Source organism: Ambystoma mexicanum, chromosome 3q, assembly GCF_040938575.1.
Source record: "Ambystoma mexicanum isolate Mex_15411 chromosome 3q, UKY_AmexF1_1, whole genome shotgun sequence".
Classification (NCBI taxonomy): domain Eukaryota; kingdom Metazoa; phylum Chordata; class Amphibia; order Caudata; family Ambystomatidae; genus Ambystoma; species Ambystoma mexicanum.
Window position 1 is genome coordinate 1,135,549,544 of NC_090926.1, and position 20,373 is coordinate 1,135,569,916.

At 43.7% G+C, this 20,373-nt stretch overlaps 1 protein-coding gene across 2 annotated transcripts in view; it reads right to left on the reverse strand.

The window, feature by feature from the left end:
- Window positions 1-20,373, reverse strand: part of LOC138447681 (adhesion G protein-coupled receptor E1-like) — a 927,425-nt gene that overhangs the window by 38,515 nt on the left and 868,537 nt on the right. For both annotated transcript variants that reach the window (XM_069603948.1, XM_069603946.1), the window contains one exon: window positions 18,418-18,509. In XM_069603948.1, coding sequence (XP_069460049.1) covers window positions 18,418-18,509 — 92 coding nt within the window. The remainder of the gene's footprint in view (window positions 1-18,417; window positions 18,510-20,373) is intronic.

The following is a 20,373-nucleotide window of genomic DNA, read 5'->3' on the forward strand; positions in this document are numbered from 1 at the left end:
CCTCTCCCTCTGCATTGTGAGCCAGACCTCCTTAAGTCCTGAAAAAGCCTCAAGACCTTTCTCTTTACCTCTTCCTTCTCCTCCTCCTCTCTTCCCTTCTAATAACACAGTAGCATGACTGATGTGCAGGGCCATTATGCATCCTCAGGGCCCTGTCCCCTCACATCACTCATCCCAGCCGCTGTCTAGTTTTACTGCACTTACTTAGGGTCCCACGGGAGATTGCCCTTACGGTCCTCTCTTCTTAAGGACTTCAGTCCGAGCACTTCTCCACAAGCACCACAGCACCTATCCCTTACCCCCTCCCTCCCCTCTGCACTTGCACGTCTGAACACTCAACACAAGACATAGTAGGCTCGTCTTCCCTCCCTGTTATTCTCATTATTTGTTGTACTATTATTTCAGTTATTTATCTTTATTGTAAATCATTATCTACCTCCTCCGTCCCCACCCTGTCGCAATGTGGGCGCTTTGAAACCGTTTTTGCTAATTGTATAAGCGCCTAACAAATGACCAATAAATAAATAAATAAATAAATACACATCATAAGAAAAAACCTGTACAGTTGGAACTGTAGAGCAGAGATTGTCCTAACACTCTGCGTTTGAGGTTTGACTCACAAGATGAACTTTATGTGTCAAATAGAACCCATTTTGACCTAAAAGCGTGTTTTGCCACTTTGTGGACCACTAATGGATATACATGGCAGTTTCTATACTAGTAAGGTCCAAAGTATGTCTTATGGCATGAGACGGTGTATTAGTCAAAGACTAAAAGATCACGCGTGAAGTGAATATCATTATCTTGCTCACATTCTCTTTGGTTGCCCAATGATTTTTACAATTTCATATTGATTTGTTTTATAAAATGTTATCTGGGAAACATTACCAAAGAGGGGACCCGTAAACAATCCTTCTCTTGTCGTGCACCCACCCTCTGATATCAGCTTGGAAGGCCCCCTCAATTCTCCAGTTTCGCGAATGTCTCCTAGTCGCTTTTACAACAGCACCTGACCAAGGACTAATCCCAATGGATGCACAGAAGGCAACTCACAGTACTGCGTTGCTGTTAAAAGATGCCAGCCCAAATGCCAGCTACCCACACCTTGGTCAGCGCTCCGCGGTTCTCGAGCTAGGACCACACTTTAAACAAGAAAATAAAATAAACAATTAAAATGACCATGCCCATTAGACAAGCGGCAAAGCAAGCCTGGTGTAGGCAGTCTTGTTAGAATGTATGCATCTCTGTGTTGCTACTTATTGACTGCAATCCTTTTCAGTTTTTGGCTGTTAGGTGTCATAAGCAACACCTTTAAGCCCACACTATTGCATTAGAGAACAAACAGGGAGGAATGGCATATGAGGAGGGACGCGCAGCCTGCAGTTGTTGCTTGGTTATTTGCCCACCCATTGACTGCCAATGCCAACGTTTATCCCTATGGTCATTCCCGACCAGTTCCTGCCCGACATGGACAGAGGCGAGGCCCACGCATGCTTCCGATAGATGGGCTGCCAGATGCCATGTCAGTGCATGACCTGGACAGAGGCCCACACAGGCTTCCGATAGATGGGCTGCCCAGATGCCATGTCAGTGCATGACCTGGACAGAGGCCCACACAGGCTTCCGGTAGATGGGTTTCCAGATACCATGTCAGTGCATGACATGGACAGAGGCCCACGCATGCTCCCGATAGATGGGCTGCCAGATGCCATGTCAGTGCATGACCTGGACAGAGGCCCACGCAGGCTTCCGGTAGATGGGTTTCCAGATGCCATGTCAGTGCATGACATGGACAGAGGCCCACGCATGCTTCCGATAGATGGGCTGCCAGATGCCATGTCAGTGCATGACCTGGACAGAGGCCCACACAGGCTTCCGGTAGATGGGTTGCCAGATGCCATGTCAGTGCATGACCTGGACAGAGGCCCACACAGGCTTCCGATAGATGGGCTGCCCAGATGCCATGTCAGTGCATGACCTGGACAGAGGCCCACACAGGCTTCCGATAGATGGGCTGCCCAGATGCCATGTCAGTGCATGACCTGGACAGAGGCCCACGCATGCTTCCGATAGATGGGCTGCCAGATGCCATGTCAGTGCATGTCCTGGACAGAGGCCCACACAGGCTTCCAATAGATGGGCTGCCAGATGCCATGTCAGTGCATGACCTGGACAGAGGCCCACACAGGCTTCCAATAGATGGGCTGCTCCTATGGCAGTCTTTTAGGTGGTGCGGGCTGGGAAGGTTACAGAAAAGGAGAACACTGTTTATTAATTCCAGGACTGATTTTTTCCTAATTTCATCTACACAGGTGTTAAGACACATCAGGTTTGACATGGTTCAAGCCACTTGTTGATCACTCCCAGTCTCCCCGGTCTCTTTGGCCCTGAAACCTTAGAACAATGAATATCGCTACTCCCGGGGATCACACTTTTTGGGATACAGACATAAGTACTGCACACGAATGTTTTCAGAAACACCTGGGCATTTCTCCTACACTTCATAAAACCTCTTTAGCTATTGATTGGAAGAAAAGAAAGAGTGAGATTCCTTGTATCATTAAGATGCCCATATTTTATAACTTAAAGGCCTTAGGTGGGCCTTGATATAATATGATATGATATGGCATTTGTAACGCGCCTATACACAAGTGTTTCAAGGCGCGACGAGGCCGGGGGGGGGGGGGGGGGAGACAAGGGGAGACAGACAACCAGGTGTCATTCAGATTGCGCAAGTGTAAGGGTAGAGGGGACTGGGAAAAGTGCAAAGGGAGAAAGGGAAAGTGCAGTACAGGGTTAATACAGGATAAATAAAAGGGCCAGCTGGTGGCAAGTGCGCTGTAAGTGCAGACAAGTGCTGGGAATGGGGCGGTATGGATACAGACACAGTCCCGCAGTGCAGGGGGTAGCCAGGGAGGCAGTGCAGGGGAGAGTGGCTGGGCCAAGGACCGAGAACGGTGAGTGGCCCAGTTGCAGATTCGGTGTAGTTTCAGTACATTTTAGCAGGGAAGAGAGGGAGATGAGAATGACTTACATAAGCCAGCCTATCTAACAGGGGAGGTTCAAAAATTGCTGAATGTGTTGGTTAGAGGGATCTATCAAGGACCTTTCAGTAAACTACGTCAGCTGGTGAGATAGCTCAGCAGGTTGAGTGCTCACTGCTGCAGTCTGTATGTGATCTGCCGAGCACAGGTGCGAATCCCTGCAACTCCCAACTCATCCTGTGTTTTTCCAAGGACAATACATGAGTACCTACTTCGGTTGGGTGATAATTGAATGTAAAATGGTTTGGCAAAATTCTATAGAAATAAAAAAATCATTATAATTAAAGTCAGTCGTATTACAGCGTAACGGAATGAAACTAAACGCAAATATATATATATATATGTATATATACATCTATATACAAAATAACATCAGATGTGTGTGACCTTGGTGGTCCAATATGCCTTTTTGTGCATTCCATAATCAATTATATTCTGAAGGGAAACACTGACCAGAAGAACAAATCAAGTCCTATTTTGAATTATTTAACCCTTCAAAGTGTATCCCAGGAATTGTGTGTGTTGTAAACGGGGACATCATTCTGGGAGAAATTAATGACGGGAACACATCATTCCTGGGGTTAGGCTCCTGGTCCAGATGGCCTCACTAATAATACAGATGTGTGATGCTGAGAACCCCTTCTGACACCAGAGTGCTGGTCAAGAGTTCTTTAAAATGGGAAGGGGGAATCTTGGGTCCAGGTCAGAAGAACTTGGCACAGTTGCCCTAAAACGTGGGAAGGATGCTAGGAAAACGTCAGTCAAACAGACTCATTTCACTGATTAACTGCGACTCCAAAATATGTTCCCAAATTTTAGCTAAGTGATCACCTGTGGAAGACAGTCCCCAGAGACAATTAAAGGGGTGCAAAAGGGTCATCCTCCAGGTAGAATCTTGCCGATAGAGATGCACTCCATTCTATGCAAACACCTCAGCCACTGTAAGCGAATAATCAACGGCATTGGCGGTGGTTGATGTTTCATGTCGCAACATCACATCCTCCTAAACCCTCCTAAACTCCTGAGGTAACAGAAGTCCTCTTTAATATCAATCCCATCAGACTCTCCACCAATCCCCCACTAACCTTTTCAGCTTCTATTCTCAGACACATGTGCTCATACCAACTAAGCCACTTGCACACACCAGCGTGATTTACCCTCTCAACAGACAACAACAACCAAATACAACATCCCTACAGTCAGCTTACATAACACACTACTGACCAATGCATCTTTGCAGCACAGGCATGCAAGGTTCAAATCTAGACTCAAATGCCTCCATGCTCTCCACACAGGACGCCTAGACACAGATATGCATGCAGAACTCAGAGTACATCCGGTCTGCACGCATCAACACAACAGCAAATCTACCACGCATGTGCCCTCCCTCCCACTATCCTAAGGGAATGCTATCTTTCTGATATCTGCCAGAATGCCTGGAGACCATGCAAAGAGAAGCAGGCCAGGGATAAATCCTGGTAGAGTAACATAACATAACTCATCCTTTGCCCATGGCCTGCTTCGCGGCACCCAAAACTGACCCTTTTATCGAGGCTGTTTAGATGTGATTCTAAGTTGCTTTGAAGAGTCGGCCAGGCCTGATAATATAGTGTCCACTTAAAACACACGGATGAATGAGGTTAAGCTCTACGTCACCAAAACAACAAAAAAAACATTAATGTCCCAATCGAACCTCATGGTTAGGTAAAGCCTGCAGGAAGCATGGCAGGCTCTTTTCTGTGAACTAAAGTAAAAATAGTAAAAGAGGACAAATGCAGGTGTCCTGCACAAGTAGCTATGCTCAGGAAAGAATGTAAGTTCCTCACGCAACAAAGGAACCTAGCTTTGGTTTAAAAAGGGGTGGGACAACTTATTATTAGCCGCTAAAGAAGCAAACTCCAGCAAATCACTGTAGCCGATCCCAAACGAGTCTGCAAAGCTAACTCGATGTTAATGGGCATGTATGGTATGCCTATGCGCGAAGCGTCCCACATGAGAGACACACGTATCTGGCAAATGATGCATTCGCTCTCCAGCGCTTGTGAGGTAAAGAAGGGTATCCTCTCAATGAAAGCACATAAGGCACCTGGGCCGGACCACACAGCTGGTGATCTTCATGCACATCAACCTGACCTAGGGAGCTCTCCATTCTGTCAGGCATTTATTAAAATAATAACGACTTGGAACTACCCGACTACATGGACATCGGCGACAATCTGCCCCATTTTTAAGAAGGGATGTAAGATGGGCCCTGTATGTCACAGGCCAATTTCCCTGTTAGTTTCGTCTTTCAAAATATTGGGGAAACTGGTTTCGACACGAACGGATTGGATTAATGACAACAGCGTTATGTTGGTTATGTAATAGGTCTTTAGAGAAAATCTAGGTTTGGTCCTACCGTCTCTAAACCTATCCCTGCTGGTAACTAAATCAATATATAAGGGGGAACATTTCTTTCGCCGCTCTTATGGTCCTAGAAATGGCCTTTGATTCTGTTAATTTATCAAAACTTTGCCCTATTTTAAACCATATGGGTAGGGGACCTGCTGACAGTGTTAACATATATATATATATATATATATATATATACACACATGAGGAAAATACTACAGCAGAACCGATGATTTTGACAACACCATTCTCCGTAACACAGAGCGTAAGACAGGGATGTGTACGTGCGCCGGTACTCTTTAATCTGTATACCAATGGGCTGGTAGCTGCACTGGAGGTCAATGTTCCTCCGGTCACCTCTACGAGAGTCCCGGTGCCATTGTATGCCGAGGACTACATGCTGCTGGCCAGAACTTCAAGATCCCTCCAGCGTCTGACTGATTCAAATACAGAATTCATGAAATCTCTTGATCTAACTGATAATGTGGCAAAATCAGCAACTTTTTTCCAGCACTGGAAGAATAAAAGGGAGGACCTTTTATTCAAATAACATTTCAATACCATCAGTTTCTTTTTATAACTACTTAGGTATTTGTTTTCAAATCTATAATGTACAGAAACTCGGAATTATGTTGAAAGTCTATCGAGCATAAGCTAAAACTATTGCATGAATGGCAGTGGTGTTTTTCAGTGTGGGTGAAGCTGAAAGAGAAAACGTTAGAAGGCATTGAATAGCGACATGCCAAAATCACCAAAAAAGGCCTTGGCACTGGGGGGGGGGGACTCATGGCAGTTAAAGGAACCCAAATGTATCAAAATGCCTTCACAATAAGAGTTTTGGGACTGCTACGGTCTGCCCCCAACCTTGCAGCTCATAGAGAGCGTAATATGCCTTACAAGCCAGACGCCATGATGGTCGCTACTTGCCCACAATGCCTATTCTTTTGTAATAACCCTAAAGCTGTGCTTTCCAAAACATTCTGCTAGATGCCTGTACTAGAGAAAGGGCTTTGAAAATCCCCTGATGAAGAGAAGTAGAAAAAGATCAGAATAATATATTCAGTAGTATCGCGGGTAACCTGGCACCTTCCCGCGGAAACAGCAAAAGGACTGTTATTGAAAGGGGTTTTAATCAATTTATTTAAAACCAACAGATATGAAATGGAAATAGCTAAACAGAATAATGCACAAATGGAGCCGCTATTAATGACAGAGGTTATCACTCCTTATCTAACATTCTCGCCTTACTTAAAGCATCGCTTTTTAATATCTAGAGGTTACTTTAGATACTAGCTCTGAAGATAGGCGATGCCCTTTTTGTCCCATATTTGTGAATCGCTCTGTCATTTCTTGTCACTTTGCCCTATATATTCCACTCCAAGAAAGCAATATCGTGTTCCACTTATTAATAAAAGAAGGTCTTCTTTTATCATCAACCGGCTTTCATTTACTTTTTGAGCGTAAAAATGAGGGAAATCTCATGAGCACTTAAGACATTTTTATATAATATGGCTTTCACACCACAGCAGGTGAGCGGACATGGCCGGTAATTTCTCGCCAGCCCGAGCCATGGTAGGCCAGAGCGAAAGATTTCTTGAAAGATCAAACCTCGACACTTGTTTCCCCGCTTGTGGTTTGCAGCGGTTCTTCAGGAGCTACGATTAAACAATAATTTGAACTGAACATGCATTGATACTAATTGGCGAGAGTCCCTTGAAACATGGATTCCTTCCATACATTTACTTTCAGGGAAAGTGATGCCTCTTCTATTAGTCTGCTGTATTCATTTCATACAGTAATTGTCACTTGTTTAGAAAGTAATAGTGGTCCTTTTATTGTGGTCACTATTATTATTGTTTAATCGTACCTCCTGAAGAATCGCTGCAAACCACAAGCGGGGAAACGCGTATCGAGGTTTGATCTTTCAGGAAATCTTTATCTCTAAACAGAGGCTCTTCATAGCAAATAAACAGACCAACTCTGCCTACAACAAAGTGTCTTTTGTATATTTTTCCAAGTTCAAGCGCAGAATAGGAATACTCATTTGTTCAAGTATGCTCTAACTTAGGCCAGTTTCTAAGCAAAGTCCAGACTGCAGCTGAACTTTCATTTTGAATAACATTATTGTCCAACCTACATCGGAGTGCGCCATTGCTGCTAAAGACTGGAATTATCTACTATAGTAGGCCCGAGCGAAGACAGTGCCTCGGCTCGGGCTGAGGGCTGTTACCAGCCATGTCCACTCCCCCTCCAGGGTGCTAAAGCCATTCACACCTTAGGGTTCATCTGGTGTGTGAATTCTGTCTTATCTCCCTCTGGAGCGAATCTCCTGAGGGAAGAAAAAAACAAGATGGCCTTCGATATAGGAAAAAGGGTCCAAGTCCCTTTTCCATTTCTATGGCAGCCGGGATCAGAGGAGTGCAGGGACCGGAGCTGCAAGCTCTGGTCCCGTAGGTAAGTTGGGAGGGAGTGGATAAGGGGGTTTGTTGGTTTGTGGGGGGTGGGGAGTTGTTGAGGCAACAGGGAGAGGCTCTATGTACCTTACCACATACATTTTCTTTTTAAATGGCGCCACCTGGGGATGGGCCTCGGGTGGCTGGATCAGCGGGTGGAGACTGTATATTCTCGCCCGCTGTTCCTGCCATCTAATTTTGCCATCTAATTTCTACGGGTGCAAATGTTTTTAAAAATGGGGAGGATATGAGGACAGGAAACTTTAGAAAAACTGACTAGATGTTTAAAGTGATGAATATAAGGTGTACTTGGTCTATGATTAAAATGATTTTCATGTTAAACTAAGTAATGACAACATACCTTATTTTTAGGAATTGGCGTACATTTTATTTTGGATGATTTTATGTACTACATTTTTACGATGTTTAACTGTACTTGAGCTGAATGTACTTTTATGGTACTCAATTTCCCAAATGAAAGTCTAGATTGATTGTTTTAAACTAGTAACAACTATAATATTTCTGGAAGTTGTCATGGATTCGCCTCTCTGTTCTCATAGATAAATGATGCAGTCAAACGTTCCTTCTTCAATCTTTGAATTCTTTGACACATTTTTCCTTTCTTACCCTTCCTTCATATTTATTTATTCATCTTTATAGCGCACCTAACCCCGAAGGTATCTGGGAGTAACTACAATAATAAAAAGAAAAAAATCAAATTGGTCCTTTATATCATTCCTCGTGCCAGAGTCCAGTCTCTAAGCGCGGAACCTGGTATCGAGCCCATGCTGCTCAGTGTTGTTTTCTTCCAAGACAAGCACGTTCCCCCTGAGGTATCCTACCGGCCTATAGCTCTCAAAATAGCCATCATTATCACCTTCCTTGACTAATGCTGGTAGTTAATATGCCCGCAGCCGCACACCTTTTTACCACTTAATACAGGGAGTACGTGGCATATGTACAGATGGGGTAAAAAGGAATTACTGGAAAGAAAAGGAGGCTGCTCACAATCACAGCAGTACAAGGCGCCTGGGAAACATTTCTTATATCTTAAGGACATCTCTGCTCTGGAGTTTCTTCTTTTTTTTTTTTTATATATTTGTTCTAGTTGAAATTAATCAACCTTTCAAAACAAAATTTAAGTATAAATACATCAATATTCACACATTTAAAACATTGTAATACACATTATACAAAGGCAAAGAGAGAAAAGAAAAGAAATATAAAACATACATAGCAGAATTATGCAATACCATAAAATCAAAATTAATCCAACGCATCACAGGTTTAGCTAATCACTAAGTGCCAGAAAAGTGAGCTAAAATATCACAGCATCAATTCATTCTGATTCCAATTTTAAGTGTAAACTTTGCAGAAAGTTTATAGCAGCAATCTGTAAAGGGAGATAGTTTGATCCTATGATTAAGGACCAAGTTAGCTCTTCGGATGTAAGCTGTAGATAGTTGCAATGTCGTGCGAAATGTATTTCACGAGGTGGACGGAGAACAGGGCATTCTGTGATTAGATGCCTCATGGTCTCTCGTACCTCCGCCAACAAGCAAAAACGACAAAAGTTTTCTGCTTGAGTTATTAATTTTCTTTTTGCCAACAGATCTTTGGTGTCCCATAAATTAAGACGCAATTTCATAATGAGGCGTCAGCATTTGGCTGAGGGACAACGTATTAAATATGCAGGCAATATGCGCATTTTTTTGTGGGGAAATCGGATTACATCAGCATCAACATATGTGAGACATCTCTGCCTATTAGCAATCCAGTCTGTTTGATATATTTTTGATTTCGCTTTATCTGGATTATATAACAAGAGGTTTAATGATACCTCTGCTTCAATTAACACATGATAGACAGATGATAGCCATGATGTAATAAACTGATGCTTACTTGAAAATAAATATGATGAAATAAGTTTCAAGAATGCTTCAGTAGCGGTAGAAACTAGGCATTTTCTAAGAAAAGCACATTGTCGCCAATTTATGACAGCTTGTAGTGAAATTAATCCAAGCTCGTACCTCAACCAGGGAACTGGTATACAGTTTGGCAAATGCAAGATACGGCGCCAGTATCTCCCCTCCCATTTTGTTAACAAGTCAGATGGGATATCTTGAAAGGTGTCTAACCCATATATAAGTGCTGGGATAGCTTTTGATGTCCAGAAGTGCCAAGCTGGTAGGACCGAAAATTTGCCATATTTATGCATCAATATGATAGCCTGTGATGTGAGGGATGTTAATCTCATTTCAATGCGCAAAATATGACCCTTTGGGTGTTTACCTGTCTCAAACACAACACCCAAATAGTCATACTGTGGCACTCTCATGATCGGTATGTTATTCATGGACCATACATATGAGGTTCCACGTCTTTTGGGACAATACACAACAATTTGTGTTTTAGTGAAATTCACTTTCAGTTCATTGGAACAGTATATGTCATAAATGCATTTAAAAGGCGCTGGAGTCCCACTTGTGTCCTAGCAATTAAGACTAGTTCGTCTGCATAAAGGAGAGTTTGTATGGGATAACCGTTCAGTTTAGGTGAATCCGAGACAACATTCTGCAGTGCAAATCTTACATCCTGAATAAAGTAATTAAATATGGCAGATGCTAATAAACATCCTTGTTTGAGCCCTCTTGCGGTCAAGATTTTTTGTGACAGGAGGCCCCCCAGAGTCAGTCGTACCCTGATTGATGTATCTGAATGAAGGGCATGTATTATATCCATAAGCATTGTAGGACAATGATCTCCGCGCAGCTTATTCATTAGAAGTACCCGGCTAACAGAGTCAAAGGCTGCATGGAGATCAATGAATGCAATAAAAACTGACTGCTCCTCATGTAGACACTGCATTTTAATTGCATTTAAGCAAAAAAGGTTTATTGAAGTCCCCATGCCCGCCACGAAACCCGTTTGATGGGGATCGCGTAAGTTTGTACGGAGTGTCCAAGCATTAAATTGGGATAGAATGATCTTTGCAAATACCTTCCCCGGCGCATCGAGGAGGGCTATCAGTCGGTAACTAGCAGGTAAACACCGATTTCCCTTCTTGAAAATTGGTATTATGATTGATGTTTTCCAAGTTGATGGTATTTTATGAGTATCAAGTATGTTTTTAAATATAAGATGCAAAATATATGCCCATGATTTTGGGTCTGATTTGAACATGGAATTCGATAGTCCATCTGGACCTTGAGCTTTTGATGAGCTGAGTTTTGCTATAATCGACAAAATCAGCTCTTCAGACACATCAAGTTGCCAGGGATCATTTCTAGCCGGTTTATATTCAAAATTGGCAAAGGCTGGGTCATCATATAAGTTAGAAAAATGCATGCACCAGTCTTTTTCGGAGACGCCATTGATTTGGGCGTCACCTTGTAGAGTGTCATGCTGATTGTTGATCATTTGCCACATTTGTGATGAATTTTTATGTTTCATGGCTGCCAACATAGTGAGACTATCACGTTGAAATCTAAGGGATTTGCTTTGTCTGAGCCAATTTTTGTATCGGCACTTGGCAGTGTTCAAAAGTTGTCGACAATATGGGCCATTCTGGAAGATTATGTTTTTCCTTATTCTCCGATATTCCGCTTTTATGATCTTGATGGAATAATCATAAATATGCGGATGGCTGACATGATTATGTTTTACAATGGCAATGGTGCGAGTAAATGGTTTTAAAAGGTCTGAATATGAGACCCCATTGGTACGCCATGCATCATCTTCCAAAATGGTTGTAAAAGTCTCCATCCCCCGAGCACTCCACTTGAGTCGATTTCTAGCGTTGTTAACCAATGGAACAGCAGTGTGCATCTGATGTGGTAGGCTGTGTTCACAAAACCATGCCAATTGTGCTACTAAGAGACAATGATCGCTGTTCGGATGGGGCATGATTGAGAAATAGTGGACACTTTGAAACAACATTGTGCTCACGTAGATGTAGTCTAGCGTGCTTGTGCTAGCTCCCCGATGCCAGGTGAAATTGGAATGTGTATCCCCTTCTACTGACCCATTTAGTTTATGTAGATTTCTGTCTGCCATCAAAGTTGCCCATTTATGGGCCGCAGGGGAGAGATTAGTACCATCACAGCAGTCCAGATTGAGGTCTCCAGCTACGATGGTATGAATAATCGATGTTCGAGCAGAAATTAGATTCAATACTTCTTCCATACCATCAAAAAAGACTACATCACTCATGGTGAGGGGATTGCGATAGATGTTCAATAGGGCTAATTCTTGTGTATTGCCCTTAATAAGTACTAATTGGATCTGAACGCCTACCGTAGCCCACGGAGCAATGGAAAACCCACTAGCACTGTGAACACCCACTAATAGACCTGACGAGGGACGGCCTCCACTTGGAAGCACAGGAAGTAGAACGATATCATAGCCGTCCCAGATTGGAGGAGCAAGGAGCCAAGTCTCTTGAAGAGCTATCAACTGATATTTATCATTAAAATCTGCAAAAGTGCGCGGAAGATGATGATAGCCCCTCGTATTCCAACTTAATAGAGAAATGGTACTTGCCACATCCACTATTGGTGGTTACTGTTGCATATAATCATCAATCGGGGCATCATTCAGCTCATACTTCACACCACCATAAATGTTCGATTTAGGTCTTAGGTATTGGGTTTGTTCAGACATTTTTTTAGGTTCTTCCGCTAGTAGAAAGCCCATATTGAACAGTTGCATTCTGCATTGCCAAATTACATCTCTAACCAGTCCTGAGGGAATCCATAGCCTAACAATTGATGTTGATAGCTCGGAAATGAATTCTATTTGTTCAATGTCATTAGACACAAGTTTTTTAAGATCATTGATGTCTCGGAAGATGTTAAGAACGCTTTCACGGTTCAGATCGTAAGTAGGAAAATTTCCCTCTCTGCATTTTAGAATAAGTGTGTAAAAATGTTCTCGTCGTGGATTAAGATGACGTGACACCGTCTCCCTAATATTTTTCGGGGGCGCCCATTGCAAGCTGGGCATACCCTGTAGTTTATACTCGTGGTAATCCTCGTCATCTTCTCTCTTTTGATTTTGAGTAGAAGCCAAAGATGGAAGCTTTCTGTCTTCCATAGCACCAGAGGACTTAATCAAGGCATTTTTCGCCTGAGCAAGACTAGTGGCCAGGTAGTCATCAATCGTTTGTTTAAAATTTGCTAACTGTGTGGGCAATACAGAATCAGTTGGAGTTAATTTGAGCTTTTGTTTATTTTGCACGTCTGAGTATAGTGCAGTACTAGTTGGAGGCATCATTGATCTCAGCCCACTTTTGATATTCAATGTACCTTGACTCTGCTCATTATCTCCTTCTCTGATATTCCTTATGCCAGGAGTGCAACATTTTCCAAAATGTCTTCTATGTGCATCATTTTGTGATTTTAGAACCAAATATTGCTTATCGGCCTCAATATTCCGCTCTATGGAGGATACCAACTTTGACGAAGGTGACGAAGAGTCTTCCAATATTTTGTCATTAGACTGTGTCGCTAATATCACAGGTCCATGTGTGTACTCTACAGAGGATCTTCACAAGATCAGAGTGAAGCAAATTTTGTTGTGTGATTGATTTAGGTTTAGCAGTCTGATCTGCCAGAGATGCCGAATTTGCAAGAATCAACTGTGCCTCCTCATTGATTTTTTTCAGAGAGTAATCAGTCCGTGAGGCACCTGAAAACATCAAGGGTTGCCCATCCTTGAAAGGGAGGTTTGTATGTGGTATTTCTTTACCTTGTAATGCAGATGACTTACCCAGAGCTTTGAAAAAGGAATTCAAGGTTTTTTTTGTTTGTTTTACATTGACCATATTCTTAGTCTTTTTTAAGGCCAGTGGTTTCTTTGAAGCAACCTTGTGGTTCCTAGCTTTTAATGTATCCAAATGGCCCACACATTGTGTATTTTTTTTGCTATGAGACGACTCAAGTAACAGAGGTACCACTTCAACAACTGATGTGGTGTCTGTTTGAGCTGTCAAATTAGGTTCATGTTGCACTAATGGGCTACCAGTCTCTTTTTCAATTGGGCGAATGATGCCAGTAATAAAAGGCAATGCAGTATATTTTACGTTGTCTGAAACCGGCACATGAATAGGGGTAGACTCAGGCATTGCCGACTTCGACATTTCGCTCCTCCCTGTGTAGTCAGGGTTCGTTATAACACTTGATGGTAAAACTATGTTTTTTTCTACAGATGAAACATAATGGGCTGATAGCCATTTCATTAGATCGTTGAATTGTCTTGATTGTTGTGACACCTTTGTGTCTAAGGACTCAAATAACTTACAAAGGCTCATAATAGTTGTATTAATGGCTAACATAGCCGGTTGTATCATAGCTGCGTGTTGTGAGAGTAAGTCAGTCTCAGCTATTTTTGGGGGTCTCGGTGTAGGCAATACAAATGAATGTAACATGGAAACAGAGGTGTGTGATTGAGACAGCGATTGAGACTGATCATTCGTACATAGTTGACTATGCTGTTGATCTACAGGTGGATATATTGACATACTCCATGCGATTGGAGACTCACTTAGATTAGACTCTGCAGTAGAGTTTGTATGATCTTGCAACAGGGAGGGAAAGAAAATTGGAGAAGTGCCAAGCCGTGGTGAAGATAAGCGAGGACAATTTCGCGTTGACGCCAACATTGTAATATCTGATAATGGGCGCGCGTTCGCCGCCGCATTCGGAGTGTTAAGAGCAAGAGAATTGCTCTTTAAATTGGAATGAGCCCCTTCCTTTGAAACCTTCAAATGAGAAGTAGACATTGAGGATATGGATACAATAGAATCATCTGTATTCACATCAAAACAAAACTTAGGTGTTGCTGATGTAGTTTTACCTGTGTCTACGGAACAGACAGAATGGGCAGAGAGGAATTCTTGTGGATTTATATTAATTCTATCATCCAAAATCGGATTTGTGCAGACTGTGGATGGAATATACGTGTTTGCAATTTGCGGAGGCATGTTAGTCGTGAGCCGATATGCCATAATTTATTGGAGGTGGATGTCAAAACCTCCAACTCAAAATTCACTTTGTATGGACAAGTTTAAATTATGACACACGATCTCACATAAAACAATTAATCAGGGCCGCCCCAGCCGCAGCGCACCTCGCACAGCGAACAGCCAACAGTACTCGTGGTACTCGCTAGGTGCGCAGCGCGGGTGCGCAGAAGCGGCAGTTTTTAAAGGAAACAGGAAGAGGTGCGGCCAAATCGGGGCGGGCACTCTGAAAAATAAACACAAACAAGGGTGGTAAGTATGGTGTCTATGACATGGGTATTGTAAGTCTAAGCACGTTATGAACGTTTTGTGGGCGTACTATACAGGTATCTGTGACGCCCCTTTGGGGCGTACTATACAGCAGTCACCAACTAGAGAAGTCCAATATTAGAGATAAACCCAACACGTGGTGGTATTGTCTTTGCAAGTGTCTCTGAAATCACCTTTCAACTTCCTGAGGCGAAGTCAGGCAAACAAGTGTTGCCAGTAAAGACGTCCTCCAGCCGAATTGTCACGAAGTGGAGAATGTGAAGGATTCCCAGGCAGCCGGTCCTCCCAGCCAACAGTACTCGTGGTACTCGCTAGGTGCGCAGCGCGGGTGCGCAGAAGCGGCAGTTTTTAAAGGAAACAGGAAGAGGTGCGGCCAAATCGGGGCGGGCACTCTTTCAACTTCCTGAGGCGAAGTCAGGCAAACAAGTGTTGCCAGTAAAGACGTCCTCCAGCCGAATTGTCACGAAGTGGAGAATGTGAAGGATTCCCAGGCAGCCGGTCCTCACAGCCAACAGTACTCGTGGTACTCGCTAGGTGCGCTGGAGTTTCTTCTGTGCAAGAGCTTCCCAACATACAGTTTGTGTACCCTTGACCGTATTTTTGATCATTTATTATAAGGTTGCCATTTTGAAGAGCAGTGACGTTCAGAGGATCTTTACAGATGCCAGAGGTGTTCCCCACATATATTGGGTCAGTATGGAACCAAGTGTCTACCAATCAATTGCCAATTATTTTTGATTTATCATGACATTTGTATCTGTTTAACAACATTGATAAATACATTCTGACACTGTTCATCAATATGATATGATATGATAAGGCATTTGTAACGCGCCTATACACAAGTGTTTCAAGGCGGGACGAGGCAGGGGGGGAACAAGGGGAGACAGACAACGATCTTACTAGGCCAGGTGTCATTCAGATCGCGCAAGTGCAAGGGTAGAGGGGAAGGGAAAAGTGCATGGGGGAAAGGGAGAGGGGAAAGTGCAGTACAGGGTTATTAGCATACATCATACAGGATAAATAACAAGGGCCAGCTGGTGGCAAGTGCGAGGTAAGTGCAGACAAGTGCTGGGAAGGGGGGCTGTATGGATACAGACACAGTCCCGTAGTGCAGGGGTTGCCGTGGAGGCAGTGCAGGGGAGAGTGGCTGGGCCGAGAACGGTGAATGGCCCAGTTGCAGATTCAGTGCAGTTTCAGTAGTATTAGCAGGGGAGAGGGGGAGAGAAAGCGGAGGCAAAGAGGAAGGTTTTGAGGTGCTTCCGGAACCGGAGGTGGTTCTCCTCAAGTTTCAGGGAGACAGGAAGGCTGTTCCAGAGGGAGGCCCCTGCAGTGGAAAGAGATCTGCCCCCAACTCGTTGTTTGGAGAAGCGGCTGACCCTGAGGGAGTTGGAGCCGGATGAGCGAAGAGCTCGAGAAGGAAGATATTTAGGAAGAGAGAGTTGAAGGTATTTTGGCCCAAGGTCCCAGACGGCCTTGTGGACAATGCAAAGGGTTTTGAACTTGATCCTCGCAGTCACTGGGAGCCAGTGTAGTGATTTCAGTCCTGGAGAGATAAGGTCCCTGGGCTTGAGGCCAAGGACAAGTCTTGCAGTCCTGTTCTGGATGAGTTGCAAAGGGCGGAGAATAGAGGCGGGCAGATTTAGATAGAGGCTGTTACAGTAGTCCAGCTTAGAGAGAACCAGGGCTCTAGAGACAGTGAGCTTCTGGGGGAAGGAGAGGAAAGGAAGGATACCTCTGAGGAGGTGTAGCTGGTAGTGTGACTTCTTAGATACGTCGGATATGTGAGGAGAGAAGGAGAGTGTGGAGTCGAAGATGACCCCAAGGTTTTTTGCCTTGCAGGTAGGAGCAGGAAGAGGGCCCAGAGAGGCCGGCCAGAGAGCAGCAGGGAAGGAGGGAGTGGGAGTGTCGATGAGTAGAATCTCAGTCTTACTGGCATTAAGGCAGAGGTCGTTGGCGGCACACCATTCCTGCATAGCAGACAGACAGAGATGAGGGAAGGAGGAGAGGAGGCCAAGGGTAGCCTGAAAATAAGCTGGGTATCATCCGCATAGCACTGTATCAGTAACCAATATCTGTTGCATAATTACTTTTCAGTGGATTCTGGCGTGGGTTAGGGAATACCTTTAATGTTTCAAGTCTTAGGTAGGTAGGGGTAGCCACCTTCCCTTTTGCACCACTGCCAAACCCTTTTCTCAAACTTCTTCCTTCTTTTTTCAATCTCTTATTTTGCTTACTCTCAGGACTTGAGCGCACAAATAACTATGAACCCCATCTCACCTGTACATCTTTTGAATTGTATTGCCACTACTTTGGTGGTTGCTGCCCATTTTGCTTGATTTTTCATTTGATCATAAAATTAATAAATATTTCATTGTTACACACTGGCATGGTTCATAGTCCATTGCGACACAGGGTATTTGTTAAGGTGGGTTTGAGATGGGTTGGAGGCCTTCTCAAGAAAGAATCCAGGGTTCAAATAAAAATAAAAAGGCATTTTTATTGTGCGCCACCATCAGTGTCAGTAGAAGAAGTCACTGGCTGTAGTGTGCCGTGTCATAAAATCCGTTACATTTGTATTTTATTGTTTGAAGCGCCGACCTAGCTGGAGAGCAGTAGAGCGCTGTTTGGAGTGTTGGTAGCCAGCGTTTGGGCTAGCATCTCCTAAGAGTATCCCAGTGTTGTGAGTTGAGGTATGTGCATCTGTTGGGATCATTCCTTGGTCAGGTGTTGTTGAAAAAGCCTTGCTTTTGCAAGATCTGTGAAACTGGAGGATTGTGGGGGCATTCTGAGCCGATTCTGTAATCGAGGTCCAGAGGGTGGGTTCCAGAGAGTATCCTGACTGTGCATGCCCTAACACCATCCAGGTGGATCGGTCAAACATGAATCCTTTGTTGTGTGAACCTTTCACTGATTTTGAGTCAAACTTCGATCCCACAAATGTGACATTGTGTATTAGTTTGAACATTGTCATGTCAGAATCACACATGAGTATGATGAGGCGTGGAGGAGAAAGCGCATGTAGGACCTCAGCACCTAACAATGATATATCATACTTAGAGGTGAATGATGTGCTAAAGCTAACTATTACACACATGCTAGAGAACATTCTGCAATCATACCATGCAACCCTATCATCTTCGCTTGGTGGAGAACCATTGCTAGACTTGCATCATATACTCAATATGCAGGGAAAGTATCCAAACGTCAAGTTTTTTACTTTTTAAGCCTTATATACCTGGTGTCCTTCAGACTCGATACGTTAGCATCGACGCTAGAGAGTTGCCTTCTCAAAATACACAAAGTTGCGGCAAACAGGCAGGAGTTGATCTGAGAAAAGACAAAAAGAAAAAGTAGGTGTCAGTCCTGGGGCATATTTTAAACATGTGCACATGTCTGAAATGAAAACATTACCACTAATTTAAATGTATGACTACTTTGCGCAACTGTTAGTGTGTGTGTGTCTGTGTATGGATTTTCAGCCTCATTGATCGTTGAGTAGTTGCAGTATTTGTGATTGTTCATGATCCTGGCTGATAGCCAGTGTGCTGTTTCCTGCAATAGGTTGCATTACTGTGGCAGGTGCATGCTTTTCCCCATGTGTTGTTTTGTCCCAGAGAGGCAATATACAGGCTCAGGGTGGACACCAGATTGGCAGCATTGCAGCCAGCGGTATCAAAGCAAGTGGCAAAGACTGTGCACAACGCAGCTCCCTGCATTTTACAGAGCAGCCTTATTGTCAGTATACTTGCATAAATAAAACACTTGTTCTTTTACATATATCAGCATGAGCGGTATACTTTTCAGCATGAGATTACCTGGTGTTTCCCCACCCAAAACACCACAATAGCAACAAAGAGTGGAATGAACATGTTTTGCAGGTCTTAAGGCATGTATCTCACAACAGCACTTGAGTCAACATGTTGTGGAAATACATCGGCTAAAGGGTACAGGAGTCATCACTGAATCCCTGGTGGTGGACTTCTCCCACATGGCCAGGGGACAGAAGCTGCTACCTGATCCTGACCCTGGGGATGGTACTATGAGGGAGGATCATGTGGGGGGGAGGTGACCCCCTCCTTTTGAAGATAGCATCATACTACCTAAAGCGCTGATGGCATATTGCCATTTTGAACCATTAACCATTCATACCTTACAAAAACCTAAAACACAACTAACATCTCCTATTCCTGATGATATCATAATAGGCAGGAATCCAAAAAAGAAACTCCTTAAAACCTTTATTCTTCCTATGGACTCTAACTCCCATAGTGCCTCAGGTACTGAGATGAAGAAGAGGGACAAGGAGTTAATGTGGATTGAGAGAAGCCTTAAAAACAACATGCGGTCTAGTTGTTGTAAAATGAATCAGCTGCGCAGGAAATTTAAAACTAACTTCCGCCGACAATCAGGAGGTATGTGTGGAGTCGGAGAGAGAAGGCAAAGTCCGGACAAAGCGAAAGGTAAAGCAGCAGGAAGAAGCAGACGTGCTGAAGCAGTTCGCATGGGAACAGGCAGGTGCTTTTGGGCTGCCGTTGATCAGCCGGTAGGACCGGCGTTGCGAGAGACCCAATGGAGCGAGGCAGGCTCCAGGGAGAAGCCATGAGAATACCAACAGCAGCAGGGAAGCTGTACCAGGCGCAATGAAGGCAGGAAGCAGCCAATTTACCTGTGAGTGAACTCAGGAGCAAGAGGAGTGCTGGAAACAGGTCTGCCAAGCAGATGTCAATCCAGCCTTGAAACGTCACCGCAGCAGAGTGCAGAAGGTGAGGGACGCAAGGAAACACTGGTGAGTTGTCACGAAGATAGTGGGAACCCCAAAGTGTACCGACTAGCACCAGGACATTTAAAAGTGCCATTTGAATACCAACCAAGTAAATTTGAAAGACTATATTTACACAATTACTCGTGCCTGAAATGTCAATATGAGGAAAGCTAGAGCAAATGTGATCATAAGCAAATTATTGTTTACTAAGAAGGTGAAAGACAAGATTTGGACAAGTCTCCACGCATGAAGAGGTAATATGGGGAAAGTTGGAGCAAGCATTGTCCTAAGCAAATAAGTGTTGTTGAAGGAGTTGAGAAGCAGAACTTGAGCCAGTCTTCATTTGTCAGAGGTCCATATGGGTAAGCTTATGTTAAGGCAGTATAAGAGTATTACTGTGCTATGATAAAGTGAATATTGTGAAGAAAG